This window comes from Ochlerotatus camptorhynchus, unplaced genomic scaffold, assembly GCF_037179485.1.
Source record: "Ochlerotatus camptorhynchus isolate MF236.1 unplaced genomic scaffold, CSIRO-AGI_Acam_v1.1 ptg000086l, whole genome shotgun sequence".
NCBI classification, from domain to species: Eukaryota; Metazoa; Arthropoda; class Insecta; order Diptera; family Culicidae; genus Ochlerotatus; species Ochlerotatus camptorhynchus.
In genome coordinates this window covers 2,962,331-2,985,053 of record NW_027040576.1, presented here as the reverse complement: position 1 = coordinate 2,985,053, position 22,723 = coordinate 2,962,331, and the positions used below count along the sequence as shown (strand labels likewise).

The following is a 22,723-nucleotide window of genomic DNA, read 5'->3' as shown; positions in this document are numbered from 1 at the left end:
ATTTCTTTCGATACATTCCAGATCCGTTTCATTTGTACTGGTCCATTTGTTGTGTTTGTTGTTTCTTGCTTCCTTGTTCCTCGCAAGCCTTCGAGCTTTGTGTGAGCGAGAAGGAAACATCGTTTGCGGACTAGCCTGGGTCTGCGCCTGGATGGAATCGATCCGTAATCCGGACCCGAGAAGAAAACAACACAAAACGTCAAGGAAGTTGGTAGTAAAAAAAAGTGTTTCGATCCGCAGGAAAAACGCAGTTCGCAGGATTCCGGAAGTGGTTGGAAAAGTTTGCCTGTTTTTCTTCCCAAATCGCGGCGGTTGATCGGTTAGTGATGTCGAATGTGTGCCGGGGGTAGCGTTGATTGGTTCCGTTTCCGTGGAGTGAGTCGGGGAAGACGAGTCAGGTTTCGAGTTTGCTGCCCTGGGGAGACGACATTCTGCTGCAGAAGCAGTAAGAGTAAGGACGATTTTTGTTTACAAGAGTTTTTACACCGAAGGTGTAGAGGTAAAAACAGGACACGCATCGCCGTCGGAGTAGGTGACAAGGAAACAGGAGGGCGGAATCGCAATCGATTTGTGACGGAGTTGCCGAGTTTACTCGTGAGGAAAATGATTTTAGCCGGAGTGAAATGTTGCCGCGGAATCGTCATTTGCTAAAGTGATTGCAAAATCGACGGGAACGGGTTGGATTTGCGATTCTCGATGACCTCCATCAACACACTGAGGAACGGCTTTAGCGCTCCAGTTCACCATCACAAAGTGAGTATACTGTTTCTTGCTACTAGCTGGTGTAGGGGAAATAATATTTTTATTTATATTGCGCTTATGATCCGTGACCATCAATCATAAGAAACAGTGTTTTCGAAGAAACTGGAACAGTCGGCGATGGTGTTATCTGAATTAGATGAACTCTATTTTTAGATTTACGTCGGAAGTCAGTCTCGGTTTGCCATTCTGCAAGTGAAACGATTATCCCAAGGCTAGGAAGTTGTCAAGTGTCATTTCAAGTTTTCCGGTTCTTCTCGTTTGTGACAGAGACGTACATTGAAAACGCCCCTTTCAGGTACAAAATTTGCGGTAATAAAATAAAGTGATGACTAACGAGTGAGATTATTACTGAAATATGTAGCACATTACACAGTTATTTTTAAATTTGGTAGCGTTAGATTTAATACCCAAGGAAAAGGTCGCCCTTCCCTTCGCAGTCTCTGGGTTCTGGTGCAGGTACTACCTACGTGTATGCAGAATACATCCTTTCCTTTTGGTCCAATAAAAATGTTCCTCTTCAGGTAACACTGCTCTCTGCAACGTTGCTCTGGGTTCACATCACATCATTGATTTATTCATGTTCGTTTCCTTCCTCCTACACTGCCTTGGGAGGACGAAAGAAAATACTGCAAAGTGAGTGAGGAAAATCATGCCGGGACCGGTGCGCCGCCGGTGGGCCGGAAGGGAGATGACGAGAAAATCGAAAAAAAAATCGTTGTTTTGATACATGTGCGCACTGTGTTGATGATGATTTATGACTCGAGACTTGGGCCATTTTATGATTTTTCGTGCTGTCGTTTGTTACTTTAATTATAAATGAGCTTCTTTTAGGTTTGTCACCTTTTGATAAGTTTTGCGTGATTGGAAAAGTTGCTGCCGGGTTTATCGCAAAATGTGGTAAAAAATGAGCAGCTTAGTTCTGTCTTCCTATGATATATGTATAGCGAATTTGTTGTTTTTGGTTGGAAGCCGAACTTTTTATCAGTGCGAACCTCAACTTGAGGTATGTAGGTTTAAATACATAATAATCAAACTGACGTTTGTCAGGAAACTGGCCGACATAATCTTGAAACCTCGTTCCAGGTTGTAACTGAATCACAAAAAAAACGGTAATAGAGAGAAGCAACTAGGAACTATGATTAGGAACAAAATTTACGGAAGCCTTTTCTCATACGATACACCAAAATGCGCTCGGAATTCTTCCTAGAAGCTATTCTCAGATTAAGGGTTTCCTTTAAATTAATTGGGTTTGTTAATTTTGAATTATGTACCTACCGTCTATCAGTTTTTAAGAGAAGATACTGAGAAGCGATTATCATGCCGTATCTGACAGAGCTACTTTTTCTGAGCTCAATGGATTTTACATAGACTTTTGTCTCGATTTTTAAATGAATTAAGCGATTTTTTTACTATGCGGGTTGGAACTGATTCCTAACTTTCTGTCAGTGCTAACCTCGATCTGAGGTATCTAGGTTTAAAAACGATCAAACTGACGTTTGTCAGAAAACAGGCAGATCCAATCTTGATATCTGATCCAGGTTGGACGTGAATCAAAAACAAATTCGGTGTAATAAAAAAGCTTGGATTATTCCAAAACATGCATAACTAAAGAATTGATAGCTCCCCTAATAGAGTATCTTACTGCCTATAATCGCATGTCAGTTCCATATGGATTTTCGTCAATTTTGAGATAACAACGCTATCCACTATTAATATTGATGTGATAAAACAACGGACTTTGATCATGAAAAATGTGAAAACAACATCAAGTCAGGTGTCCCATCAAAGTAATCGCATATCAGTCCTATTATGATATTCAATCGTCCAGAGGCCAGTTACAGACGCTGCTTTTTGAATGGATCACTTTGTCAAGCAGTTTCAGTGGTAAAAAACCGGGGGGGGGGGGGGGGGGCGACTCTATCTAAGATGCTGGAAAAAATTTGTTTGCTGTTGTGAGATACGCCCATACTAAGTAGATAGAAAGAAGATTGATGAAGATTTTAAAGATTTTCTGCAAAAAGATGGAAAGCGATGTGAGTAGATGGCTTTAGATGCAAAAGATGAAAAAGGATTTTTCGTGTATTGATTCGCTTGTGTGAGATTTTTCAACCATCCAAAATTGAGATTTAGATGTGTTGCACCCTCAGAAAAAAAAGCACACATTTCTCGCGTCACTTTTCAAATAGACCAATGTAACATATCCACCATTTTGAGAAAATCGAAGTTGAAGTTCGACAGATTATTAATTTAACTGTTTAGAAACAATACATTTTGCAATACTATTTTTAATGTAGCCAGTGTATAATAAAGTTGAAAATTCAGAAGAAACGGTAAAATCACAATTTTACTTTGAATTTCATGCTACAACATAGAAAAAACCACATAGGACGTTTTGACAAGTAGAGTTGTACATCGGACATGTTACATTGGACGATTTTTCTCAATGACATAATCAATGAGTGTTACATTGGACGTTTTGTCTACATGATACTAGATTCCCTTGCACAGATTTCAGAGTATAGTACCTAACTTTAGATTGGCCCCGCCTTTGAAAAATGAGCACCAATCATGTTAGGCAGTCCGAATGACCGAAGTAACAATCATGTACCCATCATTTCAAACTGTACATTGGACAATTTTTTACCTATGATTATCTTAAATAAATGAAAGTGAATTTGGATGGATGTTTTTGTATGACATACAATGATAGAAGAGCAACAGTTTGTATCGCTTAACTCGGTTTGTTTACATTTGTTACATTGGTCGATTTGAAAAGTGACGCGAGATTTTGGCTACTTTTCTCGTGGTTCTAGAAGAAAAATCTCAAAGTATTTCGAAGTTCGAGTGGTAGTAAACGTTATTTTAGTTGCTCGAATGAAGAGGGCAATTGCCATATTGCTCGTCGATATAACAAAACATGCAAGCTACATTGCAACTGATTTTAGCTCGAAAAAAAGATTACTCTAATTTTTCAAATATTGCGCTTTGTAAGTTCACCACCGACAAACCGACATGACACTTAATCACCGACAAACCGACATGAATGACTATACAAAGTATCATCACATTTCTGATCAAAGCACAAAACTGACATCTGTCTGTTTATCTAGATAAAAAATTTCTATTGTTTTGACAGATGGTATCGCTGCACATTTGAATCCGCCGTTATGGATTCTCGATCAAGAGTTAAGTTTAAGTTTCAAGACGGTTTGTCGGTGACTTAATTCTGACTTATGCCCGAAAATTGTAAACGGCCGATTTAAATGTGCAGTGATCCGAACTGTCATAGGATTACATAGGATTTTTGATCTAGATAATAATAATAACAAATAATTTGTCCAGAATAGATCAGACACGAATCAATTTATAACTTTTGCATGCGGGTTCATGGCTTAGCTAAACATGTCCCGCGAATATAGAGATTTTCACGTCCAGTTGTATTGGTACGATATATGAGAGCGTGTTAGTGAATATCCGAGGAAAATACATAACAAATCGCTGTCAAACTCATTTTGACAGATCTAATATCATACATTTTTTAGGTTATCCAGAGGACAATAATAAACAACTTTACACAGCGATCCACCCGCTAGTGTGCGTGCGTTAAACGTCACTAATCTCTATGGAGCCAGATGTCAGTAGAGTGCTTTAGTCATAAATCAGGCGTAACATTTGATAACGGCACAAAAGCATTTGTAGACATACTTTTTAAGACCCTTTACACGCGAACCAAAGTACGCCCACGCAAACCAATACCACTTTCGAAAAGATCAGAGTTGCCCCTATCCGATAATGTTGTTGGTTTGCGTGAACGTACTTCCACAGACAAACAGACATAACACATTGAATATTTATCACTATAAAACATCGTCGCTAAAACATTTCCGCCATCTGTTGAACACAGTGTGGTGGGTAGTACGCTGAACAGATGGCGGTAGTGTGTAAACGTCAAACGCAAGGGAATTAACTATGCGCGCCACAGGTGGCGGTACTACCAACTACGATACTTTTAAATTGACCGTTAAATGCTTGTTCGATGAACAACTTGCGAGTGTTATGTCTGTTTGTCTGTGGTACTTCGATGTATGTAAAGGGCCTTAAAAAGTTTATTTACAAAAGCTTTTGTGTCGGTATCAGATGTTATGCCTGAAATTTTATTGTTTTTGTTATGGTCATTCATGTCGGTTTGTCGGTGAGTTCACTGCCATTTTCTCAATGAAAACTTTTTTCATATGGGACAGATATGCGATTGTATCTGGGGGTGCAACACATCTAAATCTCAATTTTGGATGGTTAAAAAATCTCACACAAGCGAATCAAAACACGAAAAATCCTTTTTCATCTCTTGCATCTATAGCCATCTACTAACATCGCTTTCCACCTTTTTGCAGAAAATCTTTAAAATCTTCATCAATCTTGTTTCTATCTACTTTTCTTTTTTCCTTGATTTTGTTTTCCGTCGATCTTGTTTTCCGTGCTGAGCACCAACCAATGCTACCGACGCCAGGGAGGCAGCTCCCACACCTGGACCCTACCTATCGATCCATCAACTCATGAACCGGGGACCAACGGCTTTACTTCCCTACCGAAGGAGGGCGTGATCAGAGGTGTTATGCCTCAGAACATCCCGGTGGCGCAGACTGGGATTGAACCCAGGCCTGCTGGGGTGAGAGGTAATCAGGCTTACCACTACACCACCAGCGCCGCTTATTTCTATCTACTTAGCGTGCGCGTATCTCACAAAAGCAAATACATTTTTCCAGCATCTTAGATCAAGCAATCAATTTTCTATCTCTTATAGTTTTTTACTGGTAGCACAGACAAACAGACATAACACATTGAATATTTCTCACTGTAAAACATCGTCGCTAAAGCATTACCGTCATATGTTGAGTACACTGTGGTGGGCACTACGCTGAACAGATGGCGGTAGTATGTAAACGTCAAACGCAAGAGAATTGACTATGCGCGCCATCACTGGTGGCGGTACTACCAACTAAGTTACTTTTAAATTGACCGTTAAATGCTTGTTCGATGAACAACTTTCGAGTGTTATGTCTGTTTGTCTGTGCTGGTAGTAGCTTAGGGTCGAGTTCAGTATGTCCCTAAAACCTCTATGAGAAATCTGTGGATGTTTGTCTTTTTTTGTATAAATCAATTACAGATTTCTGTGGCGCAACTTTTTCGGAAAGGAAGAAAAATGAAACCATTTAAATAATTATATTTTTCAACTATTAACTCTCAGACGACTACTATCTTAAAAAAAAAAAAAAACCGGAAAACCAGGAATCATCAGGAACAAGAACCAAAACCCGTCATGCGACATATAAAACTTCATGATTTTACAAAACTTGGCCGGTAATGGCCATATTGACAGTCCACGGTCACATTAGCCCTTCCGGGCATGTTCCGGTGCGGGAAGTGGTCAATCCTCGACAAAATGCAAAACCCGTTGTGCTACATCAAACTTCAAACCTCGACCGGTAATGGCCTTATTGAGAGTCAACGGTCACATTGGCCCTAGAAATGTAAAGGCCCAAACGCAATGTGGGTGGAAGCGGAAAGTTTGACAGTTGTCACAAATGACATCAAGATGTCTAACCGAAGTCGATTTGATACTAACTAGCTTTCAATCCGACAAATACGCTTACTCAGATCGGGCTTTTTCGCTGCCACTGCCGTTCCGCTTCCGCTGTCATTCCGCTTGGGCCTTAACGGTGACGTCGGGGAAGTAAACAATTCTCAACAAGATTTAAAACCTGTCGTGCGACACATCAAACTTCATGATTTTACAAAATTCAGTCGGTAATTGACAGTCCACGGTCACACATACCCTCTCGAGCATATTCCAGTGCCTCCAATGACGTACCCAATTCTCAATTCTTGACAAGAACCGAAACCCGTTGTGCGACATATCAAACTTTACGATTTTTCGAAAATTGGCCAGTAATGACTTTATAGATGTATCAGGGACACATTGGCCATCCCGGAAATATTCTGGCGCCCTCGGTGAAGTGGTCAACAGGTTTGCTGAAACTCCTCAAATTCACTGGACGTTTTAAAATACTCTTGTCCTGCGAGTTTAACCAGCCCTAACCTCGAGTGAGTGGCGGCAGGAATATGGAAGGAGTAAACAAAAACTCCTCGAGAGAGAGGATGATTTGACGTGAGGTGCATTTTTCGAGACTCCGGACGAGACTCCGGATGACTTTTTTGTTCGATGCAAGAAGCTCAGAGTTCACCCATAGTGAGAGTAAGAGCACAAACGAAGTGACAGACGGAGCGGCTCGAAAACTTTGGTGACTAAATAACCTGCTATTGCAATTTTTCAGTGTACCAAATGGCAACACCACTACTACTGGATTGTACCACATGGCAACACTACTACTGGATTGAACTAGCATTTTCACCAAATGTACTAGAATGTTTTGGTTCTATCTCTTTCACTCTACTCAAAACTGAAATGCATAAAAAAATGAGAAAATGATACACTCTTTGCACACTGTCAAAAAATCATTGTTGATTGTGTGAACTTTGTGCAAAACCAAAACAAAAATACTATCCCATCTGGTGGATGATGGCACAAGCTTCCAAGAAAATTCTATTACAGCGAACCACATTATTTTAATTGATTTCTTCGCCAGGTACACTGAACGAAAACACCCGCAATACTTCGAATGATTATTGCATTGCTCGAGCCCTTTAACAATATGCATTCGAATTTCGGATGATTTTCTTATGGTTGAATTCGTCGTCAGATGATGAACATCCATATGACTCTCATCCAAATACAGGATGATTTTCGTTTGAAAATTAGCTATAAAGCATACGGCACTCAGAGGACAAACATTTAAGAATAGTGTGACATGCAAGTGCTTTTAATTAGTTATAATTTGTTTATCTACAATTCCATACTGAATAGCCATAATAAGCCATTCCATTATGGATACAAAAAAATTTCGTGGTGGAGAAAACCTCCTCCACCACGAATTAGCCAAACATTGGTTTTCATCCATTACCTTTTTTCGTAACAGCTCTGATAGCGATGCATATGCTTCCACCTCGTTTGTCAGCTCAGATCAGCAAATGACGTTCGATAGAATTATTTACATCATCGTTTTGAATGATTTGCTTTATGGGGCTGAACCAATACCATATGCATTTCCATTAAGTATGACAGTCATTCTGCAGAGAGCATTACGCATTTCAACTGAAGGCCCTATCCCTTCTCATAACAAGTTTCATCCTGTATTCGAGAGGAAAATCATCTGATTTCAAAACAACCGTCATCCGGTTGCAGCTAGGATTCGAAAAAGCGATTTCGGTGTTTTGCTTTGAATGGGCTGAGGTTTCATTCGATCAGAGGATGATGTTTGTGTACAGTGTAGTCGTCTGTCACTTCGTTTGTGGGAAGAGCGTGTGATAGAAAACATGGACATGAATGGCAGCAAACCTTACTCTGATTTTATCCCCCTTCGCTCGCAAGCTCTGAAGCTCAGTGGAATTAGGTACTGCAGCGTGACGTCACAAATGAACTTAGTGTTAATCGGCTGAACCTATTTGACAGTTTAGTGGTACTATTTACAAGCACTTAGTCGTTTTTTCGAAAAATATATATTTTAAAATTTCCAAATTTTAACTTGAAAATTGTCGAGGAACACGGACAGAAAATTGTTTGCATTGAACCAAAAAAAAACTTTATTTGTATTTACACAAACAATTCCGGTTGAAATTATATTGCATTTTATTGTTTCGATAATATTTATTCAAATAAATTCAAAATAAGATTCTTTTTGTTTTCATAAGCCACTCTTCAACTGCAACTATTGTAAAAATAACAATATTCTTTTATCAAGCCAACAATAGTTAATTTTAATTTAACATTTATTTGTTGTGTCAATTCCCCGGGCCATGAATGCAAAAATAACTACCAACCATTCCCTCGTAAAAACCCGGACAAAAATGTAAACAATAACAAAAAAATTCTCGTTTGATTCAGCTCTAGAGGTAAGTAAGTATGCTGCTGTTGCAAAATATAAACAGTTTTTCTTTTTTTCCTTGATTTTTTCCGTCGATCTTATTTTCAGTACTGAGTACCATTGCTCCCAACGCCAGGAAGGCCGCTCCCACACCTGGACCCTACCTATCGACCCATTAACTCATGAACCGGAGAGATTTTATGCATCAGAAAGTTTTTTTTTTTAATTTAATTGTAATTCTGTTGGTAACAAATAGAAAACAAAACATAAAAATAATCGCAAATTATTAAAAATTGAATCAATAAACATATTTTTATTTCTACTGCGTATATTTTTAGGCTTAATAAAATAAATATGATTGAATCAACAAGAAATCTCTTTTAAAAACAAACATATTTTTTGTTGACCCAGCTGCCAAATTTGACAGCTTACGTCAAAACCATAAAAGCTCTTGTAAATTCAAAAAGATTTTCTTTTTGATTTAACAATCCATGGGTTTTTAAAAACAAAGATACTGGATTGTTGAAATAATAATGATTTCATTTTGCAGCCAAAACAAAATGAAATTCTTATTAAATTTACGTCAAATATTATTACGTTTAAAATATTTTTTTCTGCGTGAACAGCGCGTTGAAAGGATGTTGCTCGTGGACATTGCAGAAATGTGGTTTACGTAACCGAAACGTAGGGACAAATTACAAAATTAATTTGTTCTGATTGAGTGATTGCCAGACTGCCAAGCCGAAACTGTTTATTGTAAAACCTCACAGTCGAACACTCCAACACAATACATCTCAATACAGTCTGAAATTTTTTCGAGAAAATCCACCCAAGAAAAAATCGACTAAGTCCACGTAAACAGTACCACTGAACTGTCATCAGATTGAGGTTAACCCCGACGGTGCAAAACCTAATTATTTGGCAGTAGGCATTCTATTCCTCAAAAAAATGCTACGCTCTGCTCATTTCAAACTCGCGAGCGAGGCTCCATCAAGCCTGGTGGTCAATTATCAAAAATAATTAAAACTCGTCGTGCGACGTATCAAACTTCATGATTTTACAAAACTTGGACGGTAATGGCCATATTGACAGTCCACGGTCACACTAGCCCTTTTGGGCATGTTCCGGTGCACCCGGGGAACTGGCCAATTCTAGACGAAAATCAAAACCCGTTGTGCGACATTAAGAGACCACGGTCACATTGGCCATCATAGGAATGTACCAGTGCCCTCGGGGAAGTGACCAATTCTCAACAAGATTTCAAACCCGTCGTGCAACGCATCAAACTTCATGATTTTACAAAATTCAGCCGGTAATGGCCTTTTTGACAGTCCACGGTCACACAAGCTTTCCCGATCATGTTCTGGTGCCCCCAGAAATGTTCCATAAAATAAACCTAATTGGACTTATTGCTAGTTGGGTCAGACCTTGGGTAATTGTCACCGCATTCATGCAACATGAAAAGTAACAAGATGACAAAAACTTAATGTCCTCAAAAGCACTCCTATTAGTCCGCAAAAAGGGTGGATAACCGACCATCACCCGGAAAGGACCGATATCGTCGAGAATGTAGTGTGCAGTTCGTTGTCTCCACAACGCTCATCATGGCTGGTACCAGGAGGCTGGCAACCCCATATCAATCCTATACGTTTGACAGTAGGCAACATCACAGACAGGGGCCTGACTGGTGGTCATGTTTTTGCAGGGTTCGTTTTGGTAAACGATAAGCTGAATTCATGTCCTAACGATCATATGACGCGGAGGAGCTTGGGATTGAACCCACGGTCTTCTGCTCAGTAAGCAAAAACGTTTACCACTAGGTAGACGAGCTCCTTTTTAATCATCGAGTTGCTGTTATTACCATGTAGTCATGTTAACAAATAAAACGATTGACGAATCTTGAATGTGAATGAGCTTGAGATTAGACTCATGATGTTCTGCTCAGTAAGCAAAAACGGTTGCTCTAAGGCCACCCATCCCCTCATATCACATCATATCGTTATTCAAGTTGTTATAAGTATTCAAACCCGGCACCGACGACAACGAAAAGTTTTACAAAATACACGATAAACAAGCGATATTACCATACATTTTTAATATGAAAGGACCTGGGACTGCGTTTTTTTTGCTCAGTAAGCAAGCTACTGCAACGGACGATCTTTGAAATACTAAAACTTAAAGCTACGAAAGAGTACTTGGGCCTTCAGTAATCACCACTTTCACGCGATGTTCAATGTTTCGATTTGCTCTTTACGCATGGTTCAGGCAATCATAGCAAGCTATGACCGACGTGACGATTGTTTAAGCCCTGGTTAAAGAAGTTATTTAAATGAAATTACGTTCTCGCATTTCACTTGGTATGTAATGAACAACAGAAATACGCGATAATTTATATAGTTTCAGCGGTTGATGGTTAATTTTAAGTATACTTAACGGTACTGCCTACGGCGACTACGATGGCGAATAAGACGACAACGACAGTAGCGAATTTGTAACTTACCATTTGTCCTTTGCCCGGCACCTTCACTTGAGCTTCATGTCAGCTATCTGTCACTGTTTGCAAAAATATCTAATAGAAATTACCTTTGTTGTAATACTTCCTGCATTGCCATGGCCATCTGGGAGGAGGTTTTCGTCTAGTGCTTTCCCCAGGAACCGTTCACGGCCACCAGCTACCGCCCGTCCAGTTTTGGGAGTATCCAGCGAGGCTTCCTTCAGCTTGCTAACAATCTCCGACACTGGCGAGAGACCAGTAAACGAGCACTTTTGCACGCCGTAAACTCGCTGATTCACAGCAACGTCGGCCACCGAATCACCACCAAAACTCGCGGTGGACACATTACCAGCACTATCCCCAGCTAATTTACCAACCGGACCGTGTTCAAACTCGTACACGGTGACGAGACTCTCAATAGAACATCAAGTCGAAAGCGTAACATCCGAACACAGTGAACCGGCCTCCCGGTAGGCAATGAAAATCACAGGCACACTTACACACCGCTGGTTACAAAAACACACCCGTGCAAAGAAACGGTGGCAATAAACGTCACTCTCGCGAAAGCAGACCCGTCATCTTCGAACGGCAAAAAAAAGGAACTCGGTGAGCAGTTTTGTGATATGGAATTTCCACTGAAAATCAACCGGGAATGCACGAATTTCACCACACCCAACCGCGAAATACGTTCAGAAGCAATTTTGATACACTTTCGGTCGAAAACACTTAATTGTTTGCAAAAATAGCTTATAGCGCGTAAATATCAGCAAAATGTGCGCCTTAAAAAGTTCAAAAAGTGTCTAGCACGAATCATTTACGAGAAATAGGGGTAAACAGGTGGGGCATGGTGAGCATTCGGTGCACCAGCTTGGACTTCCGGCCGTTCGGAACAAATTTATTGGTGGTAGGATCAATATCATAATGATATTGAACCTACTACCAGTTGATTTGTTTTATGCAGCTAGAGATCCAGGGCCAAACTGCGGGATGCTCACTATGCCTCACCTGTTCACTATGCCCCTCCTCTCCCTACATTGATTAAATTTAAAATATATTTTTCAGGAGTCTTGCTATGGGCTCTACCCGACCAACCATTTCGTTAATTTTCTTTAATTTTCTATACATCGTACAGCCATTCATAATAAAAATCGATAGCGATCGTCACCATTTCATGAATAATTGTAAAGATGCTAAAAGTCTAATCGTGAATCGTTTATAAAGATCTTTCTCAAAATATTGCTACCAATCGTTACCAATGTTAAAATATCGATTGTGTTGCCAGATCAAAATATCGATTTCTGTTGTAAAATCAAAATATCGATACACAACTGCTGATTTTATTTGTGGTTAACTGCATAATTTCTAGTTTCGATCCCATACCATATGGGGTGTACTGCTTTCGTTGTTGGTTGCTTATCCTTGGGTCCACGGCTGCTGCTGATGAGCTTATCAACGACAGGCAAACACACTCTAGTATGTGATGTATTGAAATTTCTGTAAATCTTTTCATACATGAACTCAATATTTATTTGTCATAACCATCAACCAGTCAGCCATGTAGGTGTAATAGAGGTCAAAAAGGTATCAATTTTCCTCATTGGGTTCCAAATGCCGAGAATCCCACCACGCATGCTATCACGGGTTATTAAATATATATATAGACAAAAACTTGAAGAACTATAAAGATAAACATTTGCTGCAACGTGGCTATCGGTCTTCTCGTTCATTTACCGGTAGATTGCTTCTTCCGATTAAATGCCGAATGTGTCGATAAATAATATAAACATTGCCATCTGTCACCTGGTATGTCTCGAACTCTCTTTAACCAGCGATGCAAATCGATAACAAGGAGATTATAAATGTGCATCGATGGCAATCTTTGTTGTTCTTTGTCAAAGTTCAAAGTTATGATGATATCAGTATTTAAATATTTATTGATGAATATTTGTAAAGAATACTAAAGTCCATGTGACATATCGAAATTAAAAGAAATTTAGTATGGTACCTTTATAGATTACTATCATCTGACCGATGAAGAAATAATCTTAAATGTAAGTATCGATCAATAAAGATTTTTAAATGTGTACATCGAAATCATAGAAAATTTAAAGTAAAGAATTGCCGACAATAAACCTTTATTTCTATATTAAGAACTTTGAAGAAGTTTCACGAACGGTTGGTCGGGTACCCAGTTTGGCCAGAAAATGTATGAAACTGAAATGTCATTAGCCAAATAGGGGAAAGTGGGGCAATTTCGCTAATGTGGCCACCCGCTTAAAAATCAACTTATTGAACATATTTAAAAAAAATCTGTTGCAGGCTTAATTTTGAAGCCTTCTGGAACTATCAATTTAATTTTGGTGTAAAAAATACTTTTCAGTAGTTTCTTATAACTTATCGTTAATATTCCTTCAGCAGCTATATAAGTTGTCATTGGTTTCTGATATGACACGATGTTTTTCTAGTTTTCATTAAACATCAAAGTTTTTTTTAGCAAAATATTACTTGAGTCTTTTCGGGGCAATATGAGCACCACTGATATTTCAAACATTTTCTACTTAAATTCTTTAAGTAAGCATTATTTCTTTTATTAATATGACTGTATCATAAAAATCACGTTTTGAAGCAGCTGCTTTGGTAAAAAAGTAATTCACAAGATTGAAAAAATATAGCCTTAAATAGGCAGAACTTCTTGTTTGTTTTTTATTCTACCGAAAATAATTGTTGTTTTTAAATCTGTTTGTGTTAAAACTGTTCATTGTTGACCCTTCTTAAATCCTCATGAAAACATAATATTCTTACAGTTGTTTTCTAGGACACTCAGACCAACCCAATAGGGTGCTTATCTCGGTGCTCATTTTACCGCAACGGTTTTATTTCGGTAACAAAACGAACAATTTTTAAATCTTCTTTCAAAAGATTCAAAAGTTTACTTTTAGTATTTAATATGTATTCATAACTTAAATAGGGCTATCAATTTGGTTAAAAATCATTCGAATTTTCAACTGAATTTGATATCATTAGTGTTGATTTTCTTAATGTGGCCAAACTGCCCCACTTTCCCCTACGTCCGAAGACCATAGGTCCACCGTTGCATACACTATATCGTATATAATTGGCAATGCACCCGTATACTGAATGGGAATTGTGGATTGTGGGTTCGAATGCCACCGGTGCCCTTAGATTTCTTCGCAAAATTTTCTCTCACTCACGGCTTAAATTTATATCCCTTACATCGCTCTTAACTTTGGTTTTAGTTGTCCAAACGTTGAAAAAACTAAAACAAAAACTCTTCCGACAATGTCCTTGCTATTACATTCCAACTGCAATTTTACACCTGCCATCCTTTGCTTATGGATCCCTTATTCTTCTTAATGCTCAAGTTCTCCACTTTCTTTTCCAGACAAGGTTCTTTCTTGTAATGATGCGGCTCAACCTGAAGTTTCTGCTAATATGCCTGTGCTTCGCCGTGTTCCTGATCACGTTCACTCTGTGGACAAACTGCGGTGGCGACCTGCCGTTCGCCCGCGGCTTAGTCCCAAAGTGGAACCATCGATACGAGAATGGTATGTACCTATATCACGGCAAGTCAGACATAGGGTGGTTCAATAATGGCATATTATTCCCATCTTTCAGTAGACAATCAACTGGAGCTGGCGGAGGAAATCGACTGCGTCATCAATCAGGAGTATACGATCGGGTGCCGGCGCGAAGGTGACGAGATCTATCTGCCATTTTCGTTCCTGAGCAAGTACTTCGAAGTGTACGGTTCGCTCAATACGGTGGACGGGGCGAAGCGGTTCGACTGGTCCCACAGCTATGGCAAGGTGAACCAGCCGAAAGGGGTGTACGATCCGAAGGGGATTTTCATGTACTTTGAAAACTACAATGTGGAGATGCGGGACCGGGTCAAGTGTATCAGTGCTATCGACGGGGTTCCAATTTCGACGCAATGGGAAAGTCAGGGCTATTTCTACGCGACCCAGATTGCGCAGTTTGGACTGTCTCACTATAGTAAGAATTTGACGGAACCGGAACCGAGGCGGAAGGTGGTGGAGGATGGTGAGAAGGACCTGGCCGAGTGGAGGATACCGAAGAACAGTTCACTCAGCCGGTCATATGTCAAGGATAAGGACACGACGGTGGTACATTTCTCGACGGGGAAGCATTTTGACAGTGCGATAACGCTGCCGATGGATCACGTGTTGGATTTGGTGTTGAGTGTGAATCTACTGCTGAGGCCAAATTCGAGCTTTACGGTGACGTTGCAAAATCGGGAGACGCAAAAGTTGTACAATGTTATCTTCATATTGGCGGATTTGATGATGAGCGTGCAGGATGATAATATCTACTATGGGATTGGGCACAATAGTACTTCGACCTGGCGAAGGTTGACGAGAGATCTATTTGTGGATTTGCAGAAAGGTCTACCGCAGTATATCAATACTGAGAAGCGGAGGAAGATGCGACGAACTGAGTTGAAGGTAGTGGAAGTTTCGTTTCTTGGAAACGGAAGCTTTGACAATCTAACGTTGTCGACTAGTGAACATATCGGTCATTTCTACGATGCGGCGGAGTGGTTGATTCGCCATCAGGATCAGAATACCGGTGGTTGGCCGATTCCCGTGCGGCGGAAGCTGGGAGTGGGTTTTGGGGAATTGTCGCGAGGATGGTACTCGGCGATGTCGCAGGGACATGCAATATCGTTGCTGGCTCGGGCGTATCATCACTCGAAGGGTGACAAGCGGTACCTAAGGGCGGCACTGGATGGGTTGAAGCTGTTCCGGATACCATCATATCAGGGTGGAGTACTGGCAACATTCCTCGGCAAGTACGCCTGGTACGAGGAATACCCAACGACACCGCCGTCTTTCGTTTTGAATGGATTCATCTACTCGCTGTTGGGGCTGTACGATCTGAACTCGACGGCACCGGCGAACCATTCGAATGAGGCAGCGTCGCTGTTCGAGCAGGGCATGATTTCGCTCAAGAAAATGCTACTGCTGTTCGATACCGGGTCCGGAACGAGTTACGATCTGAGGCACTTTACCTTAGGTATGTTTTGCTTGGTTTTGATGCCGTTTGCTGGTTTGGTAAGGTACTGCTTAATATTCAGACGCGAAGTCATTTGGTCTAGATATCAAACGGTCCCACCACAGGCAAACACCATCAAGTTCGATCTCTAAATGTAATTAATTTGACTGACATGTCACGTCTTTCCGTAGGAATCGCTCCCAACCTGGCGCGGTGGGATTACCACGCAACGCACGTCAATCAGCTGCTGTTGCTGGCGACGATCGATTCCGATCCGATCATCTCTCAAACTGCCGAACGGTGGAAAAACTACATGCTTGGAAAGCGAGCGCAGCACAACTAGGGTTTATAGCATATGTAAGCAACAATAAGAAACAATGGCTCTTCCTCTTCCTCCTAATGCCTTACACACACATTGAAACAAAAACAAACAAAAATGAAAAATACAAACATTATTGTACTCTTTGATAAATTACAACCAACACACAAACATTCACACACACAAAAGACATTTTTCGGAAAACATTACTTCTTCATTGTTGTGTCCCTGTTTAGAGGAGATTCCTGAAAAGAAATGGCAGATTGTTATGCAGTAGTGATTATCGAGTTTTATCACCAAAGGACCACGATACGAAGCCGAAGAAGTTGCACACACACTGGTAGTACGATGTGCGTGTGCGTGTGTACTTGAGAATCAATGGAATTTATAGAGACACGCGTGCAATACACAAACACATTCACACCACTCACACACATACGGAATAAGACTACCGTCTATTATCTTGATACCAGAATAAGACTATTATAATTAGTGAAAGTATGGAAATAGCTTAGGGCACACCACACGGTTAGTAGGGTAGTAGAGAATAGTGAACACTGGAAATGATAGTGATTGTGATCGTTAAACTAGAAGAAGCAGCAAGAAAGCACCTAATGGCACGCATACGCAAACTATGAAAGTATTGTAAATATTGTGGATTGTTTTCCGTTGTTTAGGAGCAAGTAGAATGCTGTGCAGCATATGATTGGAACGAACATGGATTTAAAAAAAAAAGTTGCAGTGGTAAAAGGAAATGAAGAGTAAGATGATAGAAGATGGTGCATAACACCAGGGAAGAAAGACCTTAAAGAAACTAATTTTCTTGCCGTCTTATGTTGACGATTTTTCGTGTTTGTAAATGAATAGATAGTTGACTTCTAGAAGCTTTAAGCTTATACATTACATATTCTTTTTCAGCCAGTTGTATTATACGTTATTAGGTACCCGTAGGCTATATCAGTGATCTGTTGTAGAAAGTACCGTTGCTTTTTATTTATTAACCTTTCTCTTTTTGTGCGTATTCGTTTACTTAAGTTTTCGTTGAGCGTATGCAAAAAAAAAAAAAAACGGCACCTTCACATAGAGGTTTAGACGACACGACTTTAAAAAAGCGTTAAATCCCGAATGCACAAAAGGGCATAGATTGTTAGGTTTTAAATATTGCGTTAGAATAACAAGTGAATGGTGAGGAATTTAAAATGTGTTGTCGAAATAGTAGAGTTGATCATCAGACATCGTTGTTCCTAACGAAATATGCAGTATTTGTAGGAGTTGGCTGAACTCTAAATGCTGTACCCACTGCAGTATGAATTCGCAATCGATCCGGAAAGGCCGTACCATCCGTTACGTCACGAACACGGTTTGATGCTCAAAAGGTGGTAGGTTTCACGCCTGGAGAGATTTCTTAGTATGTGGCGGACAATTTCCGTTGTATAGATTTGTTCCTTGAAGTCCAAACTGTATCATACTATCGTTGTTTGGGTAAATGAGCAGCATCAGCGGTGGAACCTATTTACTAGTTATATTACCAACCAGTGGCAACTAACGATTTTAAATTGGCTCACTACTTGACTAGCCTATTGGTCCCACGCAAATCGATTAACGTACCCCATTCTAGTCGAAATTCTAGTACTACACTATGTTTGTTTTGATTCGCTATGAAAGTTTGACAGATAAAATAAGGGGTTCGTGGATTTTTCTATGTTTCGAGGGGTGTATCGATTAGCTTGGGACCGAAGAGAGTACCAGAGCATAGCATAGCATAGCATATGCGATTGTACAAATCGTGGGTGGCTATATAATGGTCAACTAATACGTTTTGCAGAAAATATCGAGTGTTGACGCAGAAAATATCACTTGGGATTAGTGATTTTCCCCACACGAAAATAAAATCTACAATACAAGCATCGCATTATACCCCTGGCCACATCCTTACAATCGCAGGGGAAGGGAGGGAAAGTTAATCCAACATCTACTTAAGAAGGTGCAGGGAACCCATACTACCTTCATAGGTGTCACAGGAAGGAAAGAGTTGTGTTAGTGGGAGGGTGAATGATTTGGCAACTCTATTCGTCAATATAGAGCATTTGATAATTTGATAAATCAGTGACAAAAAATAAAATATAAATAGATAAAATGGAAAGATCTCACCCGACCGGCCTAGAGACTTTGCAGCGTCATGTTTTCAGAAATGCTTTATTTAATTTTTCTTGAACCACCGCAATCACTGATAACGCTCTTCTCGGGACCGAAGAGAGTACCAGAGCTGAGCCAAAAAGTTGAGCACGTTTCTTCGGGACCTTCTGGTCTTAGAGTTACCTCTATGATATTACCATAGAGGTAACTCTAAGACTAGAAGGTCCCGAAATAACGTGTTCAACTGTTTGGCTCAGCTCTAGTACTCTCTTCGGTCAAAGGCTAATCTGTCAAACTTTCATAGCGAATCAAAACAAACATAGTGTAGTACTAGAATTTCGATTAGAATGGGGTACGTTAATCGTTTGCTTGGGACCAAAAAAATAATTCCCTGCTAGCATCGCCGGCTTGGCGTATCCTATGGCTTACCCGACCCTACTAACAATATTTCACCCTACTCGTGACATTTATGAGAGGTCGTAGAGTTCTCTGCATCTCTCTTAAGTAAATGTTGGACTAACATTCCTTCCCCATCCCCACCAGTTGCAAGGACGTGGCCAGGACAGATCTGAACTGTTGGAAGAAGACACATCCTTTATCTAAGAGGTAGTGATTAATCCCAAATCACTTCTTGCAGTAACGGATAAAGGTGAGCCTTCTTCTTAACATCAGTTTAGAACTTTATTGTGTGCAACTTGAATTATGCTATGCTATGCTATGCTACAGATTTGTTCATTGAAATCCACATACGATATCAGAACAACCGCAATGCAAATTCTAATATTGATCAAATTAGAGAGCAATAAAGAGATTGAGTTGATAATTCGGCAGTATTCGTTAGATGAACAGAATTGCATTTAGGGAAAATTTGAGCAGCACAAAAGATCTAAACGATTAGTACAACAAGGTAAAATTTCAAATTGCCTGAATAAATGGTTATATGCTTTCATTTGCCACCCTAAAAAGAATGCCACGTCACTCTTTTAGGTGCATAGAAGTAGAGGTGCCGAAGTTGCTCTGGGGAGTAGATTTCGCCGACAATGATCTCAACAGTGAAGACAGCTTGAGTCTTACTTTCACGGTTTCAATTCCAATTAAGAGACAGTGGTACAAGTATGATGGCAAGTTAGATGCATCACGCAAGGGTAGATAACGTATAAACTTCTTTTTTACACTCTCAAAGCTATTCAGTAGGCCTGATAAGAGACAGCACTAGACTATACTCTAGGAATGAATGAACCACCGAGCGATACAATAGCAAGCATAATGGGTTGTGAAAGTCTTCGGCCTATTAGCTTTGTTCAAGAGGTCATTGGAATGTAGATAAATGCGAAACTCCCAAGTCCTTGATTTGACTAACTTTCTCTTAAGTTTGGCTGGGAATAGAATAAATAAATTTGATTGGCTTTCGTTTATGGTGGAAGGTGATCACGTTGCACTTGGTGATGCTAAGCATCAAGTAGTTACGGAAGCACCAGCTCTGCATACGATCCACAATCCGGTGTAAGTCTTCGCAGTCGTGCAGTTGATAATCATGTACATTTTATCTTTGTCAAAGTGTTTCGAGAGATTAGATGTGTACCAAGAAATCATCGTACCAGAAACTCCACTAGTTTGCCTAGTAGAATTTAGTGATCACCTCGATCGTAATTCAGCCTTGAGATCAGTGCATATGGTATGGAAATGTCCAGCAGACTCCATGGTGCGATCACAGGGTGACACGAATTTGGTGAAATTTGTCATTACTGACCGTTTCGGATAGAATACGTGCTGAGCCTTGGAGATGAAGTTTTTACAAGAGTAATTGTGTCTCATTGATGATGATTTCAAATACTTTGGAACAGCTGTATAATGAGATAACTTGCTCTGTTGCTCTGTACATTCCTTATGCCGCCTGTTTTGTGCACTGGACACATGTACGAGAGTTCCCAAGCCTCTGGAAACTTGGGGCATCCCTTAGCTCAGTCAGTAAAGGTGCAGCTATCAAGCAAGACCATGCTGGAGGCAGCTGGGTTCGATTCCCGGTCTGGTCTAGGGATTTTATGGGTTGGAATGAGAGAATGATTGTACTTGCCAAACAATATACACGAATGAATAGTACAGGATTAGAATGCTCTCAATTAATACTTCGAACACGATGCCTCCGGTAAAATGTGTAACGACAATCTCGCAATAATAAAAAATCATAGCGCAGCCATTTATTGACGTATTTCAAATCTTTTAGCGTCATTTGAAACTACATACTTTAAAGATTTATTCGGTATCAATAGATTTAAAATTCATCGAAAAATTTCTGAGCAATAATTTTTCAAACCTTACTAATTTGATATTACACATTTTACCGGAGGCATCGTGTTCGGAGTGTTAACAACTAAAGAAGTGTTCAAACGGCGTGAAGTTCCAGTGAGGACGTATTTATGCCAAACAATAGGGACACTTATTAACCAAAGGATCCAACAACTAGCCGGAATTTCAGTTCCTCCTGAAATCTCATGCTGGTAAATGCTGACTACTTTTTAGTACGGTTTTAGTTCACTAGCACCAGCACACCAGCACTGATGTAAACACCCCATTACCGCAGCATAGTCAACTCTTCGGAAACCATATGTACGGTTATCTTCGGAGTATTCCTCAAAAACGATTAACGATGGTATGTACACCAGTTCGACCAGGGCAGGGTGATCAGGATGCCTATCCTGCGAGGCGTGCGGGGTGAGGTGACAGTGAAGTGTTGACAAGTGACAATTGTCACCTCGGGTGAGGTGACTCTCCATTTGAGTTGCACGGAGAGTTACCTCACTAGTTACAGCGAGTCACCTCAGGCGTTTAGGCTCAGAATGGGCCTAATAATGTTATCAGTGGTCCAACAGCTTTCGAAACAGCACTAGCTGGAGTTGCAGCTTCGTTTGGACAAGGCCTATTCGGTACATCCAGAGTTGCGACCTATCACAATCACGATCGTCAAACAGCTGATGGTAGTAACGCTTAATACATTCCTATCAATGTGCTTGTCGAAGCACCCTACATGACCATCCAGCAAGTTGACGAAAGAAGTAAAAAGCAACTGGTGAATGTCGTCTTCGGTGTTGATCCATCACCGATCTGGTCATTCCCGACAATCACGACACTCAACTGTGCTAGTTTTGAAGCAGTTGCTGCTTTGCTTGCTTATGTGAGTGAGTTGGTGAGTGTACCCAACACCTTCCATTTAATTTTGCCAGCTTTGTTTGCAACTCACACGTACCGAGACGAACTTCGAATGCGTAGGCATTGTTTTCATTTTCTTCTGTCATTTCGCTTCTTCTCATCATCGCACTGCAGAAGTTTTCACTGTTGTCGTTGTGCTTTACATCACCAGCAGCGAGTGTTACGATTTGCCTGTGGGCAGCGACCATTACTGGTGATCATGGTTCTGTCAGCGACAGTCGGTTGATGCGTTGACGAGTGAGTGTCATGATATTTTGCATCACTGGGTACATCATTGATCTGCGCGATGTCATGTAAAGTGAAGCCATTGATAAGCGTTGAGCAAGCAGCTGGTTAAACTGCTGGTTTGAGACTCAATCTATAAAGAGCCCGAACTGCAGAGCATGGTCAATGAATTCCAAATTGTAGTTGGGTTAAGCCGCAACTATTGGCGATATCTATCCCCTCTGCTGGACACTTGAACAGTTGCTTACCGAACGCACTGTCTAACTGGTACGTTGGTTTGGGTATTTTGATAATATATTTATAGTTTTGACGTCAAATCCGCCATCGATTTCTCACATGATCCACCAATCACTCGCGTCAACTCTGAGACCCCAACACTGAGAAGCAGCTATCGCAAGGATCATATTAGCAGAGATGCTTCAAGCTGACCACATGTACTCCTCACAAATGTGGCATGAAGTATTCTTAATATCTGGGACACCGCCTTTATTCCGGTCGACTGGATGTAAGGTGTCTAGTAAAGGTCCCAGAGAAGGGGAATCTAACTGTGTTCGACAATTGAGGAGG

General features: G+C 40.4%; 1 protein-coding gene across 2 annotated transcripts; it reads left to right on the top strand.

Moving 5' to 3' along the window:
- Nucleotides 1–153: 153 nt before the first annotated feature.
- On the top strand, nucleotides 154–22,130 carry Hsepi (D-glucuronyl C5-epimerase). 2 transcript variants are annotated; one of them, XM_065218454.1, is made up of 4 exons: nucleotides 154–753; nucleotides 14,639–14,801; nucleotides 14,875–16,290; nucleotides 16,461–22,130. In XM_065218454.1, the coding sequence occupies exons 1-4, from the start codon at nucleotides 697–699 to the stop codon at nucleotides 16,610–16,612; spliced, it is 1,788 nt and encodes a 595-aa protein (XP_065074526.1). In that variant the 5' UTR covers nucleotides 154–696; the 3' UTR covers nucleotides 16,613–22,130. The 2 variants fall into 2 exon arrangements, with proteins under 2 accessions (XP_065074526.1, XP_065074525.1); XM_065218453.1 differs by having other exon boundaries at nucleotides 14,872–16,290.
- The last annotated feature ends 593 nt before the right edge of the window (nucleotides 22,131–22,723 follow it).